The 17440-nt window shown below is 51.2% G+C and overlaps 8 protein-coding genes across 8 annotated transcripts; 2 read left to right on the forward strand and 6 right to left on the reverse strand.

Annotated features, from left to right (window-relative positions):
* Positions 1-29: 29 nt before the first annotated feature.
* On the reverse strand, positions 30-2991 carry MYCFIDRAFT_171536 (uncharacterized protein; the record flags this gene model as incomplete). Its single annotated transcript, XM_007924997.1, has 11 exons — positions 30-94; positions 115-169; positions 204-376; positions 415-1449; positions 1491-1637; positions 1674-1795; positions 1837-1871; positions 1898-1971; positions 2025-2738; positions 2763-2773; positions 2810-2991. 11 exons carry the CDS (start codon positions 2989-2991, stop codon positions 30-32), a joined length of 2613 nt encoding a protein of 870 aa, XP_007923188.1.
* Positions 2965-5069, reverse strand: MYCFIDRAFT_59730 (uncharacterized protein). The gene is made up of 4 exons (XM_007924454.1): positions 4748-5069; positions 4485-4688; positions 3384-4433; positions 2965-3333 (listed from the first exon to the last, which is right to left on the reverse strand). Exons 1-4 carry the CDS (start codon positions 4820-4822, stop codon positions 3028-3030), a joined length of 1635 nt encoding a protein of 544 aa, XP_007922645.1. The 5' UTR covers positions 4823-5069; the 3' UTR covers positions 2965-3027.
* A 246-nt stretch (positions 5070-5315) lies between these two features.
* Positions 5316-6452, forward strand: MYCFIDRAFT_202214 (uncharacterized protein; the record flags this gene model as incomplete). Its single annotated transcript, XM_007924998.1, has 3 exons — positions 5316-5636; positions 5691-6261; positions 6334-6452. The coding sequence occupies exons 1-3, from the start codon at positions 5547-5549 to the stop codon at positions 6450-6452; spliced, it is 780 nt and encodes a 259-aa protein (XP_007923189.1). The 5' UTR covers positions 5316-5546.
* Positions 6453-6562: 110 nt separating this feature from the next.
* MYCFIDRAFT_82612 (uncharacterized protein) lies at positions 6563-7567 on the reverse strand (the record flags this gene model as incomplete). Its single annotated transcript, XM_007924671.1, has 1 exon — positions 6563-7567. One exon carries the CDS (start codon positions 7565-7567, stop codon positions 6563-6565), a length of 1005 nt encoding a protein of 334 aa, XP_007922862.1.
* MYCFIDRAFT_52889 (Ca2+-binding protein Regucalcin/SMP30) lies at positions 7559-9448 on the reverse strand. The gene is made up of 4 exons (XM_007924380.1): positions 8317-9448; positions 8130-8262; positions 7995-8079; positions 7559-7936 (listed from the first exon to the last, which is right to left on the reverse strand). The coding sequence occupies exons 1-4, from the start codon at positions 9047-9049 to the stop codon at positions 7757-7759; spliced, it is 1131 nt and encodes a 376-aa protein (XP_007922571.1). The 5' UTR covers positions 9050-9448; the 3' UTR covers positions 7559-7756.
* Positions 9418-11101, forward strand: MYCFIDRAFT_41313 (uncharacterized protein; the record flags this gene model as incomplete). Its single annotated transcript, XM_007924281.1, has 5 exons — positions 9418-10204; positions 10254-10314; positions 10390-10772; positions 10824-10932; positions 10984-11101. The coding sequence occupies 5 exons, from the start codon at positions 9418-9420 to the stop codon at positions 11099-11101; spliced, it is 1458 nt and encodes a 485-aa protein (XP_007922472.1).
* Positions 11102-11382: 281 nt separating this feature from the next.
* MYCFIDRAFT_90454 (uncharacterized protein) lies at positions 11383-14322 on the reverse strand (the record flags this gene model as incomplete). Its single annotated transcript, XM_007924999.1, has 7 exons — positions 11383-11468; positions 11666-11757; positions 11807-11924; positions 11974-13095; positions 13148-13217; positions 13281-13766; positions 13975-14322. 7 exons carry the CDS (start codon positions 14320-14322, stop codon positions 11383-11385), a joined length of 2322 nt encoding a protein of 773 aa, XP_007923190.1.
* Positions 14323-14727: 405 nt separating this feature from the next.
* Positions 14728-15687, reverse strand: MYCFIDRAFT_64950 (uncharacterized protein; the record flags this gene model as incomplete). Its single annotated transcript, XM_007924504.1, has 1 exon — positions 14728-15687. The coding sequence occupies one exon, from the start codon at positions 15685-15687 to the stop codon at positions 14728-14730; it is 960 nt and encodes a 319-aa protein (XP_007922695.1).
* Positions 15688-17440: the final 1753 nt, after the last annotated feature.

Raw genomic sequence — 17440 nt, forward strand, 5'->3', positions numbered from 1 at the left:
CTGCCCGAAGCAGCTGCTATGCTGGAACATCATCGATGGGAAGGATCGTTCAACAGTCCCACAAAACGACAAAAGAGAAGCCGCACTCCCAGCTCTCATGACCATCAAAGCCACCCAGTCCTCTAGAACCGAAGTTCATCGAAGAAGGACCAAATCCAAACGAACCCCACTCCGAAATGTGGTCAAGCAACTCTCAGGGGGACGCGTCCAATTTTGAGCAGTCTGACTTGATTGGCTGCTGGCAATTCTATCATGTATATAATAAGTGTTACGCGCTTTGATGCGGGAGCTACCGAAGGCAAGAGCAAGAGCGCGGATGTGCGAATCTCAGCATCGGACTTCCAAGCAGAACAAGGAGAGCGAGACATGTACCTCACTTGCCATCTCCACACCAATGATTGATACGAAGAACACCAGCCAGCTTCATCATGGACATTGCACAGTCCTCTTCCGCCGTCAATGGCTCTTGACCTGGTCCGATGACGTCCTCGCGCTGCTCCTCCTCCTCCTCCTCCTCCTCCTCCTCCACAATCTCACCAAACAGCTCCAGTTCAGTGTCCGCCGACATTGAAGAGGAAGAAGAAGAAAAAGAAGCTGGAGTTTGGGCTGAGGTGGTCTCGACTGGCCTCCAAGCACCTTGAGTTGTAGTCATTTGATCAGGCTGATACGATGGAATCAGACCTGCCAAGCTCGGAGTCGGAGTCGAGAACAGCGGACCCAGACCTTGGCCATAATATGGCAGGTTGGGAGAAGCGCTGCCCGACGCAGCGCTGTTTAGTGCAGGCAGTGATAGCATCGGGATATTCGAGGTCGCATTGTTTGTGGCCATAGGTGGTTTCAGACACTGTGCCGAAGCCATCGCCTGATTTCCGCTGCTTTCTTCCTCCTTCTTCTTAAGAGTTTCCTTCTTTCTCTGCTGACTCAGAGCATGTCTACGCTGTGGAACCTCATTGGCAATCTGCGCTTGGTTGAGCGCATTTCTGACACTGTGTTGATTGACGCCAAGCTTCTCGGCGACATGTCTGATGGCGCGTTCAGTCAGGTTGCGGACCTTGAGGCGCTTGGACTTGTCATCGGACGCTCCCAAATTGCCTTCGAGCATCAGCTCCTCGAATGTGTTCTCGGCGGCCAGGAGGAGCCAGTTCTCGTGTTCCTCATCCGAGAATCGACGGATAGACCCTCCAGTGTTGATCAGGGACATCTGGCTCACAGGTGCGGTTGGGTTACGGGCGAAGAGAGAATCGAGTGCAGTCGAGCCATCCATGGCATGAGATGCGTTCTCGTTGCTGGTATCGCCATCGGCGGCAACAGGTGCAACAGGTGCTGGGCTGCTAGTGACATTGATCAGACTCGCGAATGTGTCGCCTTGGGTCGCGCCTCGGTCTGCAAGGCTGCGGGCGTTGGTCTGAGACATGGTCGTGTGCCTTGTTGAAAGTACGAGGGCTGTGTCTCGAGTTGAATGTTTGGAGAAAGGGCTTTTTCCTAAAGACGTGCGACTTTTGGGAAGAAGGCTGCAAACGCGTGTCTCGCTGAAAGTACGAAGTTTGTGTCTCGAGTCGAATTGTTTGGGGCAAGGCCTTTCTTCCGAAGAAGTGCGACTTTTCGGGAAGAAGGCTGCAAACGCGTGCTGCGAGACCCTGGAGCAGGCAAGTGCCAAGAATCAGCATTTTCACATGAATGGAGAAGCACAGACCAGCTCATGAACATGGCAGGAGAAGTGGGACAACGTACCCATAGAAGTTTTATTCTTCGATTCTGAAGCTCAAATCTGCCCTGCCCGCGCTTCCAAGGAGCGCTCTGCCAGCCGGGGAGCCAATGTCATCTGTGAATCCGAACGCCGTGCGCAGGCCAATGCCTTGTGTAACCTCTCGCTTTGAACACAATCCACACGCAATACCGTCAAGCCATCTTGAGCACGCCAGCCAGCTTCAGCATAGTGAAGGCTGCGTCCTCCTCCTCGGTGAGTTCTTGCTGAATGCCGCTCGAGTAGCTAGGAATCGTAGGGCGTAGTCGGTCGGCAGCACCAGCTTGCTCGCCCTCGCTCTGGGACACCGCCGTGACGGTATGTTCGGCGGTCACGATGCTTGCTTCTGGTTCTTGCTGCACCGGATCTTCCTCGACCGCATCCTCCATACCTCCCATGTCCTCGTCCTCCTGCACGCGGTCGGTCATGCCACCCTGAGAAGCTGGTGAGAGCGATCTACCCTTGCTGTCGCCAACGGCGCCAACGACCGAAATCTCGCGGGAGCGGCGCAAGTTGACTCCGTTGGACAGTCGGGCATCGTCGAAAGCACCCTTGACTTCAGCGCGATCGACACCACGAAATTTAGCCACCTTAGTGATCGAGAGCTTAATCATGCCGTCGATCTGGGTCTCGCTGCGTTCGGTCATGCGGGACAGCTCCGCGTTAGTATACTTTGATGACAAGAGCAAGGCGTCCTCGATATCAGCAATCGCAATCGCATTCTTTCCAGCCTTGCGCTGATCGCCAAAGGCCGGGTTCTCAGCACCCAAGGCCGAGTTTCCTCGAAAGATGTTTTCGGCGTCGAAGTCCTCGCTGGCGGACGACATGGTGATGGTTGCTAGCTGCACGTCTGTTCGAGGAGAAGCGGTTGCTATCGGATGTTCTGTAGTACGACTTCGAGGGTGCTGGTGCTCTGAGTGGTAGCAGTCTCGTCGAGTGGTGATGAAGGATGAAAGAGGGAGGCCATGTTTATAAACAAGGTTGCGAGTGTCGCCTATTGAGCAAGTGAATGTTCCACGGCGAGTGATGCTTATACTGCGACGTCCTGTATACACGTATATTCACCAGTGCAGCCGTGAAGTGCGAAGCTGGACAATGGGTTCTCCGTTGAATTTATGCGGAACAAGGCATTCTTCTCGAACCTGCTGAATGCCAATCGTGGGACAAAGGGAGTGTGTATACCGTGGCCCAGGACAAAGAATATGCAAGGCAGCGATCATGGAGGTAGCAATTGAACTTTCATACATACGCTAGGGATCAAGCGTCGTAGGCGAGACAAATTCCTAGCTACTCTTACCAGTGAGCCGCTTGTTTTCCGATTCGTCGTCTTCGTCGTCAGTGAGCTTGTCTTCGTCGCCCAGCGCGAAAATGGTCTCCCCGTCCAATGATTCACGTGGCAAGGTAGCGGGCTTCTTAGGGGTAGGAGCCGGCAGCGGTGATGCATCTCTGTGCGAGCTGGAGCCGCTTCTCGGTGCATCGTATGGGGGCGGTGCTTTGTTGCCATTAGCTTCCATAGCTTCGAGGTCGTCTTCCATGTCCATGGAATCTCGTATCGAGGCAATCTCAAAGCCGTCGTCGTCTTGCGCAATCTGAAATGTTTGTCAGCATATTGAGGCAGTCGCGTCAGATAGGCACCTACCTCGTCCGACATTGCAAATCTCCTGTTGTTTGCCGTCGGTCTCCACACGTACGCGACGAAAGCCACGTCGAAGAAATAGACAAGATTCAGCCAGCCATCCAAGATGAACCATCGCGTCTGCCAGTGGTTTGGCACAAAGTCGGCATTGCTCTGCCCCGCAAAGGTCCAGCTGTTGACGAAAAAGAAGGCAAAGATGACGACGATGCTAATCAGGATGCACCACCAGAGCTTGCGGTACATTGCGGCTTTGATGGTCTGCTTGCGCTCCATAAGATCCTTCATGGTATAGTTGAGGCTGTTCAATGTCCAGATGTAGAAGGCGGTCAGCGTTCCTGCTAGCGGAAGAACGACGAGGAGCACGAGCGGACCAGCGTTCTCGGGCGTTACTGCAAGTGATGCAATAGCATAGATGACTCCAAAGACGAAATGGGTGATCGCCAGCCATCGCACATAAATCATGGTCTTGCCCAATGTAGGCTTGACCACACCGTAACCCATGCACACGATCAGCAGCAGGAAGAATGAGAAGCTGTTCCTAGCAGCACTCAAGATGGAAACGACGATGAGGAGAGCCTTGGCGCCTGCGTTGAGTCCATGTCGATTCTGGTAATCGTAGAAGAGCCAAGTCATGAACATCTCGATGACCAGGAAGACGACGATGGCTGTGATGTAGTTTTGGACAGCAAGAATATCGCGTCTGTTCATCCAGTAGAGCACGGCCCAGCCCATGGCGAGGAAGGCGTAGACAATTGTGAAAGCGGCATAGAATGGTAGCTTCGCGATTTGGGCAGCAGGAAGCTCTCCGAATGCGTTGCGGAACTCCACAATGCCAGTATAGTCGGCAGCACTGTATGCAGCTGTGCTCACGCAGTAGTATCCCGTCCTCTTGATGGGGTAATTGACAGCGCCCGGCTCTTTCAGATGAATGGCTTCGGTGCGTATTAGGGATTTGGACATGCCAGTGGCATTCGAGGCAAGAATGAAGGATCCGAGATCGGCTTCTTTGCATAGGCCTGCGTCTCTGGCGCCTTCATCGCATAGATAGTCGTCCTGCGAAGAATTGTCAGGCTTCATCTGTCAAGGGAGGCTCTTTCCACTCACAATAGTCGAATCATTTGGATCAGGTCTTCCAATGAGAGGTTTGTCGGCCCATTCGAATATGACCAGGCTGACTATGGGATCTTGGTCGTCGGGGAGGTTCTCGGGATGTATGAATTTGACCATTATGAAGGGATCGATGCTGCCACCCCACGACTTGCGCGAGTACATGCCGGAGCATACTTGTCTGCTGGCGTCTGTCTGGTCCTGTGTGCAAGGTTCAGCATAGTGTGCAGCTGGTCAAGCTGGCAGTGCAGTGCACGAACGATTTTCATCTCAGCAGCCAATGTGCCGACAAGCTGCAATAGCAGCATTGCCGCCATGCGCAGCCGTCCCTCCATGTCTCCAAGCTCTTCTCCCAAAAGGGTGTTGGTGTCGAGGAAGAGTATCGAGGACAAGGCGCGGGCGGGCTATGGATTCGGGGTCGCGTAGTAGGACTTGCAGCTGCGCAAGAGCCACGCTTCACTCAGGCGACGATGCCTAGCCGGCTCGTTCCGCGCGTGATGAAATTGTTGCTGGACTCCGAAGAGCTTCTTCTTCCCTCCCAACTCTCACATGCACGCGCACACAGGGTCTACTGACACCGGCAATGGCAATGGCAATGGCAATGGCACTGGCACTGCTGAAGCCGTCGCTATGCTGCAATGGGCATGTGCATGTGCATGAAACAGGGAGCTGTCGAGGCCATGTGACGTCGATCACTGCAGCAAAACAAGATCGGGTGACACTCGCCGACATCATGGCACCGACACATAATAATGAGACGAAGCCCATAAGTTATCCGCTCGCGCCTGCTCCTGTTACTTCTAATCTGCCATTCTTAGCAACTGCCGCCCAGTCGTCGACCCGTCAAGCGCCGCGCCCACATCGACGCCGCGGCAAACGTTTCAAGCGAGAGTGAAACACGCGCCGCATACCAATCCATCCCCGTCCATCCCAAACATTTCTACTGTCACCATTCACCGCGTCTGCACGCCCGCCCTCAATTCGCTATTTAGATCCATCGCCCTCTGCGTGCTTGTCGCATCATTCTTACTTCTGAGAGCATTACGAACAGCAGCAACAATGGCCGCGGTAGTGGGCAAATATGCGGCCAACAAGTTTCTCCAGAAGCACATGAAGCAGTATGAGAACAAGGCTGTCGAGAGCGGAGCGGTAAGCGATTCCAATACATCTTTGCATATGGCTCCAGCTAATAACGCTCCTCAGGACCCGTACTTTGCAATGATTGAAGATCCCCGGAGGCCTGGCAAACTCAAGAAGGTCAAGAAGCAGATTCCAGACTACATTCCCGAACGCGACGCCGAAGTCCTAGCAGCCGTTCGTCGACGAGCATATCGCCTGGATTGCTGTCTCTTCAGCCTCTTCGGTATAAGATTCGGCTGGGAGTCCGTCATTGGCCTCATACCCGCCGCAGGTGATGCAATCGGAGCTGTACTTGCACTGCTCGTCGTCAAGAAGTGCTTGCAAGTTGAAGGTGGTCTTTCGAACGGCCTGAAAGCTCGCATGCTGATCAATATCGTCCTCGATTTTGCAATTGGACTCGTCCCCTTTGTCGGTGATCTCGCAGACGCCGCATTCAAATGCAACACCAAGAACCTTCGCCTCCTTGAGAGACACCTCGATGAAAAGTACAAGCCTCAAGCCCTTCGAAAGGACGAGCGAGACTTTCAGGGCATCGATGGAGAGAAGAGACGATCGAATCGGAAGTCAGGCATTTATATGCCGAATGACCCTCCGCCAGCTACAGCCTTCGAAGACAGCGATACAGAAGAGGAGCGTAGGCGCGTCGACAACCAAGAATCGCATGTTCAAGAGCCGAGACCCACTAGGGCTGCGGAGGACAGGAGAGGTGGATGGTTCTCTGGTGGTGGCAGAAGTCAGCAAGCTCCTCGTCGTGCAGGCAGTCGGCGTGAGCATAAGTTGGACACAAGACAGCAGCGACAGGATACAGGCAGTGTCAGAAGATGATGTGGCTACAGGATAGCGCATTCTTGCACTTTTGCAGCGTGGCAGTACGGCGTTTTAACTCATAACTTCGATACCCAGGGAAAGGTTCCACAGACAGATATCAAAATGTACTAATGCAGCGTCTTCTTCAGCCCTTCACACACTAGCGTGATGGCTTCCTTGCCTTTCGTCAATACACCATCCATTGCCAAGAATGGATGCGGCATTCCCGACATCACGAAACATTCGCTCGAGACTCCTGCCTTGTTGGTCTTTGCCGCGAACTCTTCTCCCTCGGAGCGTAGGACGTCCAGCTCTCCGACGATAACCCTGCTTGGTGGGAGTCGACTCCAGTCTCCGCTCCAGAGCAACGGCGATGCTTCGGCGCTGGACCAGTCTCCTTCATTGGGCAGATATCGGACTCTGTACCACATCATTTTTTCGGCAGGCAACGCAGCAGTGAATTCGTTTTCTTTCCAGGATGCTTTCGTTTCCGGAGAAGCCGTGTTATCCATCACAGGCACGACAAGAACCTGAGCGGCGAACTTTGGCCCACCTCGCTCAACTGCTCGCTGCGACATGACCGCTGCTAAGTTGCCTCCTGCCGACGACCCAGCAACTGCGAATCTCGAAACATCAACCTGCAGCACGTCTTTCCCGCTTCTCAAAATCCATTGTACCGTCTCCCAGCAGTCATTGACCTGAGCAGGAAACGGATCTTCGGGCGCCGTGCGGTAATCGACAAATACGACTACAGCTTCGACTCTGGAACAGATATGCGAGCAAACGACATTCTCGGTATTAATGTTTCCAAGGACCCAGCCACCGCCGTGAAACCAAAGGCACACCGGCCACCCTTTGCTGGGCTTAGGTCCTTCGGGAGTGAATACCCGAACCTGCACATCTGGGCCAACGCTCTCGACGCGCTGGAACGTGAGGTCCTTGATATCTCCAACGGGAAGCTGCGGGCCTGCGCCAGGAATCAATATACCAGAAGAGCGAGATGCTTCCACCGGCTGGTACTGGACTTGCTGATTGTTGATAATATGCTTGTTGTAGAACTCGACATATTCTGGATCTAGTTTGTCACGGACAGATTCGTGGAGAGGATAAGGAGGTTGTGGTGTTGAAGACATTTCTCTAGCAGACCAGGACTACGAACTACGAACCCAGTGCTGAAGTCTGTATGCGAGCTTGGCCGTCGGCCAAGAGCAACCGCTGCACTCCCCCGGAAGATCCACGAGGCACCCCAACACAGCCCCAAAAGTCTATCCACCTCGAACGATTTGCCGAAACTGGCCTACCCGGAAGACACGGCGATGCGATTATCCTGCAAATTCGTGCTTCGGAGAGCCCTTGGCATTAGGAGGTTTGAATGCGTAGATGTGGCCTCCTTTGTCGTTGTCCTTGGGATCAGCACTTCGATCCTTGCCACAGACGATATATAAGGTATCGAAGTTGGGACCACCCCAAGTTGTACACGCCGGATTATAAGAAGGGAGGATCTGGAGAAGGATAGTTAGTCGCTAAGACTGGTGTCGAAAATACTGGACAACGCCTTACAATTTCAGCAAGATGCTTGCCGGTTGGATCAAATGCCATCACTCGCCACGAGGAATACATCGCGATCCATAAATTGCCATTCGTGCTATCACAAAGTCAGCATTGATATAGTCACCATGTCAATCAATCTCATACTCAACCACCATGCCATCTGGCTCCCCATAGGAGTTCCGTCGGTCGATCAACAACCTCTTGTTGGAGATACTCCCAGATTCAAGATCAAAGTCATAAGCAAAAACAACCATCGCGACAGAATCATGAAAGTACACTGAGATGAATCAGCCACAACCTCATCACAACAAGACCACGCAAAAAAACTCACTCGTCCTATTATCAGGACTCCACCCAAGTCCATTCCCACAAATCACCCCCTTCTCCATCAAGTGCAAGCTCCCATCCGGATCATACCTCCACAGCCTCCCCAACAGCTCCCCATAATCCTTCGGCAACTTATTCGCCCCATAACTCGCAGCCTTCAAATCAATCTCCGTCGCCCAAAACCTGCCCTTCGCATCCACACCCCCATCGTTAAACCTTCGAATGTTTCGATCCTCTTTCGGGATGATTTCCTTGATCACATCTAAACGTCCGGTCTCTTCGTCCAAGAATGCGATGCCTTGGTAATATGCACAGATGTAAGAACCCGGGTGGTTTTTCCGGAAGAAGTGGACTGTCACGCTGTCCGAGAGGATTAGACGTTTTATTGGGCCCAGCGGTTTTTCGCTTTCCGGGGAGATTTTTAGGATGTGGAATTCTGCTGGTGAGGCCAGACAGTCTACCCAGTGTAGGGTTGAGTCGGAGGCTCGATAGATTGGCGCTTCACCTAGGACCATGGGAGGGGTGCATTCGTAGAAGGGGTCGGGTGGTGCGGTGTAGACTTGGAGGCCTGGTGAGGTTGACATTTTGCTTGTTGCTTGCCTGAGGCTAAAAGCCTTGCGTTGAAGACTTAAGAGTCCCGCGTTGAAGATGGTAGGGAAGACTCCCGCGTCCGGGTTCGTGCTTTCTCTCTTTCCTCTGTCAGCCAACGTGCTCTTCGTATGCAGCTCTCTGTGCATCAATGGACTGGCCACTTCATCGGATATGTATCGCTCTCACTTGCTCGGAAGTGAATGAAAACACCCGACCTCGCCTGCCCAGTGCCCGCCCGGCAAAGAAGATATGACAAGCATCTGTGTGGGGGGTCAAAAGCTTCTTGAACTTCCTGCTTGAGGAGAAAGCTGGAGATACTGTAGGCAAGGTTCTTCGTATCGCCGGCCGCCGCAGGCACACCAACACCTCATTTAGCGACGATCTTTTTAATGAGGAGGAGAATGAAATCCTTCATAGCTCTTTCTCTTGCCCGAGGACTGGAACACAGTCAAAGAATCTTGGCACAGCGTGCTGACTACGGCGCAACGATCAGATGGCATCGACTACCAGCAACATGGACGATAAAAAGACCCCCACCGTATTCGACCAGCAAAGCACGACCGAAGATCCAAAGACAACGACCACTGTGACTGAATATGCAACTCCTCCTCCAGGCTGCACAGTCTGTGGGGTCCATCTCCCCGCATACCGCTCCCCCATCGTGCAAACCCTCCTAGTCTCCTTCGTCCAACTCCTCGTCGTCGGAATCTTCAACGTCCTCTCAGCACTGGGCGGAGGCGGCCAAGTGAATCCAAAAACCAGCAACAACGCCAACACAATCTTGTATTCACTTTTCGCAGCGTTCAGTTTAGTCGCCGGCTCCGTAACGAACTATCTCGGTCCCAAATGGACTTTGGCGACAGGTGGCGTAGGCTATTCCCTCCTCGCCGCATCATTCTGGTGCTACAACCATACGAAGAACCGAGGCTTCGTGTATCTAGGTGGAGCGACGTGTGGGATTTCCGCGGCGTTCTTGTGGACTGCGGCCGGGTCTTTGGTGATGAGTTTACCGCTTGAAAAAGACAAAGGGCGATATATCTCGATTTTTTACGGGTTGCAATTCGTGGGCTCGGTGGTGGGTGCGATTATTCCGACGGTGGAGAATTGGTCCGTGACGACGGCGGGGACGGTGAATGATGGGACGTATATTGCGCTTTTTATTCTCATGTTTAGTGGCAGTATTGTTGCGTTGTTTGTTGTGAGTCCTCAGACGGTTATTCGGAATGATGGGTCGAGGGTACAGGTTCCGCGTGAGACGACGTTTGTGCAGGAATTGAAGAATGTAAGTGAGATGATTCCTCGTGCATGATGATCTTGCTGACCGAAACGAAACCTCTCAGGTCGTGATAGCCGTGCAGAAAGAGCCTCTCATCTTCCTCTTCTTCCCATTCAGCTTCGCGGGCCTGTGGTAGTAAGTCAATCTCCAGAAAGTAAAAAAAGCAAAAAAAAAAACTTGAGAAAAATGATGTCTGACCGAGCAAATCAGCATACCCTACCAATCCAACGACTTCAACGGCTACTTCTTCGACCTCCGCACCCGCGGCTTCGCCAGTCTCTGGTACAATTTCGGCCAACTATGCATGTCCCTCCTAATGGGACAAACTCTGGATCTCAAATACTTTGGCCGCAGAACACGAGCCTTCCTCAACTGGACGTTTCTCTTCGTTTTCCTGAACGCTGTCCTGATTGGAGGCATCTGGCCCGTTCGAGCATCGCACCGAGGCGTGCCACCCGCGAAGCTCTTGAGCGTTGGACAAGCCAAAGCGGGAGGCTACATCGCGCTGTTGACATTTTACGGATGTATCGATGGCGCGTGGCAGACTTTTGCGTGGTGGATTATGGGCGCTTTGTCGAATGATCCTGTCGTTCGTGAGTGTGAGATCGATTTTGATGGAATATGGCAGTGCTTACAATACGCAGTCTCAATCTACTCCTCGTTTTATAAGGTGTTTGGAGCGACGGGCTGTGCGATCGTTTTCAGCATGGATAACCATAATACATCGTATAACGCAATGTTTGGTTCCTATTGGTGAGATTCCTGATGAGTGCATGTTGGGTTGAGCTAATTCGAATTCCCTAGGGGCTTGTTATCTGGATCAATGCTTTTGGTGCTGTATCTGATTCACAAGAGGATTGGAGATACAACCGAGGAGCACCATGTCGCGCTTCAGGCCATTCCGAACAAAGTGGCCGACTGAGCCCTGGTCCAGTGGCATTTGCAAAGCTCTTGGCCCTCCTGAGTGGTGGTTGCCACCCTTGACCGAGTACGTACGCAGCTTGCTTCAGAACATGATACATCCCATTTTCTGCTCCATGCGTCATGCTCGAGCGTCACAGGATCGATCGCAAGCCCCACTGCTCCCACTCTACTGATTCAGCAGGGTATCTCTTTTTGATCGCCTGCAGCTCTGCTTTAATACCGTCGAATTCAGGCATCGCCGTCTCCAGGAATTCCGTGATCGCTCGCCTCAGCGGTTGCTCAGAAAATGTGTCGCTTCTCCGCTTGATCATAGCGTCGCAGTCTGTCGTAATCTCTACGAACGCATCGTCGACCTGGGATTGCAGCTGAGCCATGCAGTTATCGACCGCTTCGTAGACAGCACTTTCGATGGCCTCTGCCATGAGATGAAAAGGAGATTGTTCGCCAGGAAGGTTGATGTGGATGCTTAAGCACTGGAGCCAACGAGCACATACACCATTGCCTATATCACGTCAGCAATCAGCAAGTAGCACAGCAATCTCTGCAGGACAGCAGGCCTTACCACTATCGTTCTGGCAATTTGTGTAAGCTGGCGCCAGGGCATGGGCGAAGTAGTTGTCTGGACCGTCGTTGATCACGTTGAGAATGATTGATCTATCTCGGTCAGCAGACTGAATCAGCAGAATGACGAGTGTGAACTCACCGTAGACCTCTTGTCAGATTGTCTTTGGTTGTGACAAAAGCTTGACGTAGGCCTGCTATGTGAGCTTGGAGCGCAGCGTCGAATGGACCCATTGGTAATCCCACTGCTGCAGGTTCACCTATCGGTCGGTCAGCGTATGCAATGATCGCATAAACGTCAAAACTTACGCTCAAGCTGTTCTTTGATACTCGCAATGGTAGTATTCACCTGTCGGCATAGCTCGTCGATCTGACTTGAAGTCTCGTCGACAAAAGGGTACCAAAGGTCGTCCTCCATGACTTTGCGAACCTCAGTCGTGAAGAGTTCGTTCCACGATTCAGATATTGCGGCAGTCTTGTGATTCCCATTTCGGACGATGAATGCACGCAGAGTCGCCCAGCGCTTTCGTGTAATCTTGGTGTCGAGAGCCTTCTGAGCTGCGGAAGCGAAGGTAAACTGGTTCCGACGCAGCTTGTGTATGACTTTTTCGGTGCATTTCTCTTTGATCTCCTCGGAGATCAGCTCAAAAGATCCTGGGATAGCCTTCTGCGGCCGATGGATGACTTTGATCAGGTCTGTCCTGCCTTTGCTGAGTCGGTTGCTTGCCCATAGCTCTAGACCCCGAATGAAGACTGTGTATTGGTGATCCACAAAATATGCCACTTCGCGAAATGCTTCAGGCGCAGCCAGAGCCAAGGCGTGCCTTCGCAGTGCTGGGATCCCGGTAGCCTCCGCGGATAAAGTGAAGTTTTCCTTGCGCTTGTTGAGCTTGCGCGCGGCGTAATGGGCGTTCGAGACGCAGAATACCCGAAGTGTACTGGCAACGGGTAGGTGAGGCTGGCACTTTCGCTGGAGCTCTCGGGTGACGAAAGTATTGCGTCCTTCAACGACCTTGGCCCACCATTCGTCGTCTTGGTCGTCTCTCACCTTTTCCAAAATCGCAATCTCGCTGTGCGCATCTCTTGACCCTTCGTTGCGATTGGCTGCTTTCGTCTTCTTCTGGACAGATGACTGCAATTCCTTAATCTGTTTGGTCAAAGCGCGGTTGGAAGCTCTCCACTCCTGCAGGCCTTCGATCTTGATTCCTTTCTTGGCATATGCGCGTACCAATTCTGCTTGCACATTTTCAGCGGATCTTGTTCCTATGGCCACAACATTGCCCTTGAAAGCCCTGCCATATCTTTGCGCAAGTCCTTCAATGACTCCATTGGTAGCAATGCGACCAACGTGATCAAAAGCCCAGAGGAAATCGCATTGATTGATAGATCTCAGTGTAGCGTTCACACGAACCAGATTGCTATCTGTGAGGCCTGTAGAATGCATTAGTATCTTCCAATATGTTCTAAAAGAGTCCCTACTTACCGGGAAGATCGGCAATCTTCCAGCGATCGAGAACGCGTGATCCTCTCACTCCGATTCTGATAATCGTTAGCTGAGCTACCTTCAGGGAGCATTCCTGGACTCACTCTACTAGCTGAACAAAAGGCCAAAGTACCGGGCCTCCGCGTCCTTCATCCTCGTCCAAGTGATCGCTTAGCCACTGGTGAAGTCCCTCCAGCTCCGAGAACTCATCGGCCTCAAGCAACGCATCTTCTCCTGCATTGATCGTTCGCATGATTTGTGCCGCGTGATCGACGAACGACTTTGTCTGTTGCTTGATAGAAGCGGTCCCAGAGCAAATGCGATTCAAAGACTGTACACCAGCCTCATCAGTCTCAAATTCTGGGTATTCGCAGAAAACAGTCCGGAAGATGGCCAGTGCCGTGTTCGCGCGATTCCTAAGTCGATCTTCCTCTTGCGGAGTGATGTCTTCGTGTTCCTCAAAATGGTAGGCTTTCCAGTCGCCAACCGCTTCTACGAGTAATTTCCCGATAGTTTCAAGATCGAAGTACTTCAACTGAACTGCAAAGCGTTTCTTTTGCCAATGGAAAGGTGCTCTGTAGATCGTGGCGACCCAGGTCACAGATTCTCCTAAATCCAGCTGGTCCATGTCAGTGAAGTTTTTTCATATTCAGATGGTTTCCTTACCGCTTTTGCCAGTCGCGGAATGTCCGTGATCGAATTTACGAGTGAACTCTTCCCTGCTTTGCGTTAGCGACTGCTGCCCTGAGGAGAACGAATTTCTTACCCTGTCCTGCGTTTCCCACTAGTCCGATCACCTTTGTGGTACTGTGAGGCACATGACAAACCTCCTTCACTTTTCTGCGGAGTACTTCGACCTCTTTGGTTGTAACATCAGACTCACGAAGAATCTTTCTCGCGGTCTTTGCAAGCTTTTCGAGGCGAGACTTGACAGATGGCACTTTCGAATCATACAGCGCACATGCGGGCAATGTCTCTTGCGCCTCGGTGTACTCGTAGTCGCTTTGCGTGTCGCTGAAGCCATCGCTGCTACTACTGTCGTCTAGCATTTCGCTATTTTCGTGATCCACGGCGGTGGCTGTATGCGCATTTTGAATCGCAAGCTCGTCCTCCAGCCAAGCGTCTTCTTCATCGCGGGCATAGCGCTTCCGCTTTCTCGACGCGCCGTACTCCATGATCCCCGGTCACTGTAGGCCGCGATATGATAGTGTTTTGGTTGTCCACCGATGGGCATCAAGATGTTGATGATTGTTGAGACTCAGTGAAGAGTATGAAATCCAGGAAGGTCAGCAGATTTGGTCACCCCTTGCACATGTAAAGCCATAAGCGGAAATGACGAACTGAAGTGAGTTGCTTGTGAGGATCTTCAGACATTTTAAATGAATGAATGACCTCACATGGTAAGACTATTTCGGAAATAATTCGTGGCGCTTACAATGTTGCGTGATGGCGACATTCTGCGATACGTCAGCGTGTCACCGCTCAGATTCACAGGCTCATGCTATGTACTTAGAAGCTCAGTTGCCTCAATGCTCTCCTCATCATACAAGCTGGCCTCGATCCAAGCCAAGCTAGAGATATCAAATCTTCTCCCTCTTGCCCACTCCTATCCGGTCCTCAAATCTCCTCATCAGCTTATTCGTCTGCTCGGCCAGAGTCAAAGTCAGAATGGTGTGCGGCAATATTCTTGCCAAATGCGCAAAGAAGCCCTTGTAGACCGCAAGCACACCCTCGATCTTGACTGTATTGTACAGACAGTCGAATGCGCCGTTGTAGAGATTGCCGGTCTGGTTGTACATGCGGCTCATGACAGTGTCAGGAGGATGCATGACTACGCATACCACGAACCCTGAGGCGGTGGAGGACATCAGATGTAAAGGAGTGCCGTCTTTGATGTCGAAGTTCCTTTGCAAGACTCGTTTCGCGAGGAAATAGGTCGGGAGTTGCACCGAAGAACCAAACCCTGTGCGGACCATGGCAGGACCTACTCCTCGCCAGAGACCCTTAATTCCCTCGGCTCCGTAGATTTGTCTCAGGCCGTCTACAGCACCTCGGTACTGGTGTTGTGTTCCGACAGGCAAGAAAGGAGAAAATGATTGTAACCGGGTCTTGACCAAGAAGAATGGAGAACCCAAGAAAGCACCCAGGATGCCCGAGCTGGCACCCGACGCGATGTTTATCGGCACTGACTGCATGGCCTTGACTTGCGGGTCTGCTGCATTCAAAGGACTCCGCGTCAAGACCAAAGAATTCAAGGTCGTCCGTATGGGGTCGTAGAAGCCGAGACGACAGCCATTGAGGGTCATTTGGTATATGTACGCGCAATTCAATCCTCTTAATAGACCCTTCAGGCCTTCATTCGAGTAGATGACCCGCACTCCGTGCAGAACACCTTTGTACAGTTTGGGCGCATCTTGCTTCGCCTGCAGTTCTCCTTGCAATTGTAATCGAATTTTGACCGTCTCGAAGGAGTGTGTGACCGTGACAGCTCCGCAAGCCGCTATCCCTCCTGCTATGAAGGAGCCTATCGTCGTCGACATGTTGGCCGAGGTGTATGAATAATAGGTCGTTCAATCTCTTCTCCTTCCGCTTCTCCGAGCGCAGGTCGTGCTATCGCAAAGTCATACGGGTCTTAAGATCTTGAATATTCGTTCTGAGGATTGGCGACACCAGAGCCGGGGCGAAAGAATAATTAAGTCATCAGAAGTGAGACGCGAGAGATGGTGGTATGGGAATATTTTCAAGCTGTCAGCTACAGTATTCGGCGCTCGCGTCAGATCGATCCAATGCAATGCCGATTAGAATTCGGGAGAGTTTAACGTTACGGGCCGCCTTGGGCTGCCCTTATAATGAGGCAGAACCCAAGCCACACCGAGTAGGGATAGGCTTGCCAAGGTGCATAGCCACCCACCAATTCCTACCGCAAATTAGATGCAGTTAGCCATTATTGTCCCGCTAGTAGGTGTTATAGATTCTATCTCTTCTAGACCTCGCTGTCGCTACCTTACTATTACTACCTCGCTATCGCTATCTTACTCGTCCGCTCGGTCGATTTAGTCGTCGCAATATCCCTCGAAACCTACTAAATTCGTGCTCTTTCTCGACCTCTATATCGCGACAATAGACGCCGCCGAGGGCCTCCTTACTACCGCCTAAATAGCCGCTCTATAGGCGGAGATTGCTAGTAATATAGTGCCTATACTAGTCGACGAGACCTCGATTAATATCTAGTTGCTATAAAACTAATATAACCTTAACTTTAATAATAATTAGTTGCTTAGTAATGCTAGATTTAGCGGTAAAGCGCTCGGTAGTAAAGAAGGTAATAAAGAAGGTAGTAAAGCGCTCGGTAGTAAAGCGCTCGGTAGTAAAGCGCTTAGTAGTAAAGAAGGTAATAAAGAAGACGCGCCTAGTAAGACTAATAGCGAGGATAATAGACCGCTAGCGCGTAAAAAGGGCAAAGGTAGATTTAATAAGTTTAAGACTAATTAGAGCAGACTCTATTTTAATAGCAAGTCTATATCGCTTAGGTTGCCGCTAAACCTAGAAGAATAGCGATAGAAGCTATTCTAACTATTAGTAGAAGCCTTTATTATAACGCCGGAAGAGAAAGCGACTTATTAGCCCTTTATCGATAACGTATAAGTAAGCGATAGCTATCGGTATTATATGCCTTAAAAGAAGCGGCGCGAATATAGGTTTATCTATTAGTATAGTCGGCGGCGCGATCTTATAATAAATAAGACGAGTAATAATTTATTAAAGAGGCGGAAGCGCAATATAATAGCGACTTTGTATTATCTAGCTGTACTTAATATTTATATCTATTACGAGGAGGCGGAAGAAGGTTAGCCTAGTACGCAAGTAATAAGTAATTACAAGGGAAGGCTATACCGCGTACGGCCTCTGCGATATAAGATATTTAAGGATAAGAAGAATCTATTACTATATAACTATACTATTAAGGTTGTTAACTAGCGGAAGATACCTATATTCCTTCTAAAGTTAGTAGAAGCCGAGGTTTAGAGAGGGCACTTAACGGCTACTATTCGATAGCTTATTACTAGCGACAATCTCGAAGGTAGAAGTAGGCGCCTTCTTGCTACTAGCGGTGCTAAATTTAACATCTAGACCGTATATAACGTAGCGCGTAGTTAGTTAAAAGCGCATCTAAATCTACGATATCGTAGTAACGATTTAAGTAGGAGTATATAGGTAGAAGAAGCGAGAGAGTAGTTAGAAAGAAGTAAGTCGAATTTCTCGCACCTGCCTTATACCTTGCTTAGCAAACCT

Source organism: Pseudocercospora fijiensis (assembly GCF_000340215.1).
Source record: "Pseudocercospora fijiensis CIRAD86 unplaced genomic scaffold MYCFIscaffold_2, whole genome shotgun sequence".
NCBI lineage: Eukaryota > Fungi > Ascomycota > Dothideomycetes > Mycosphaerellales > Mycosphaerellaceae > Pseudocercospora > Pseudocercospora fijiensis.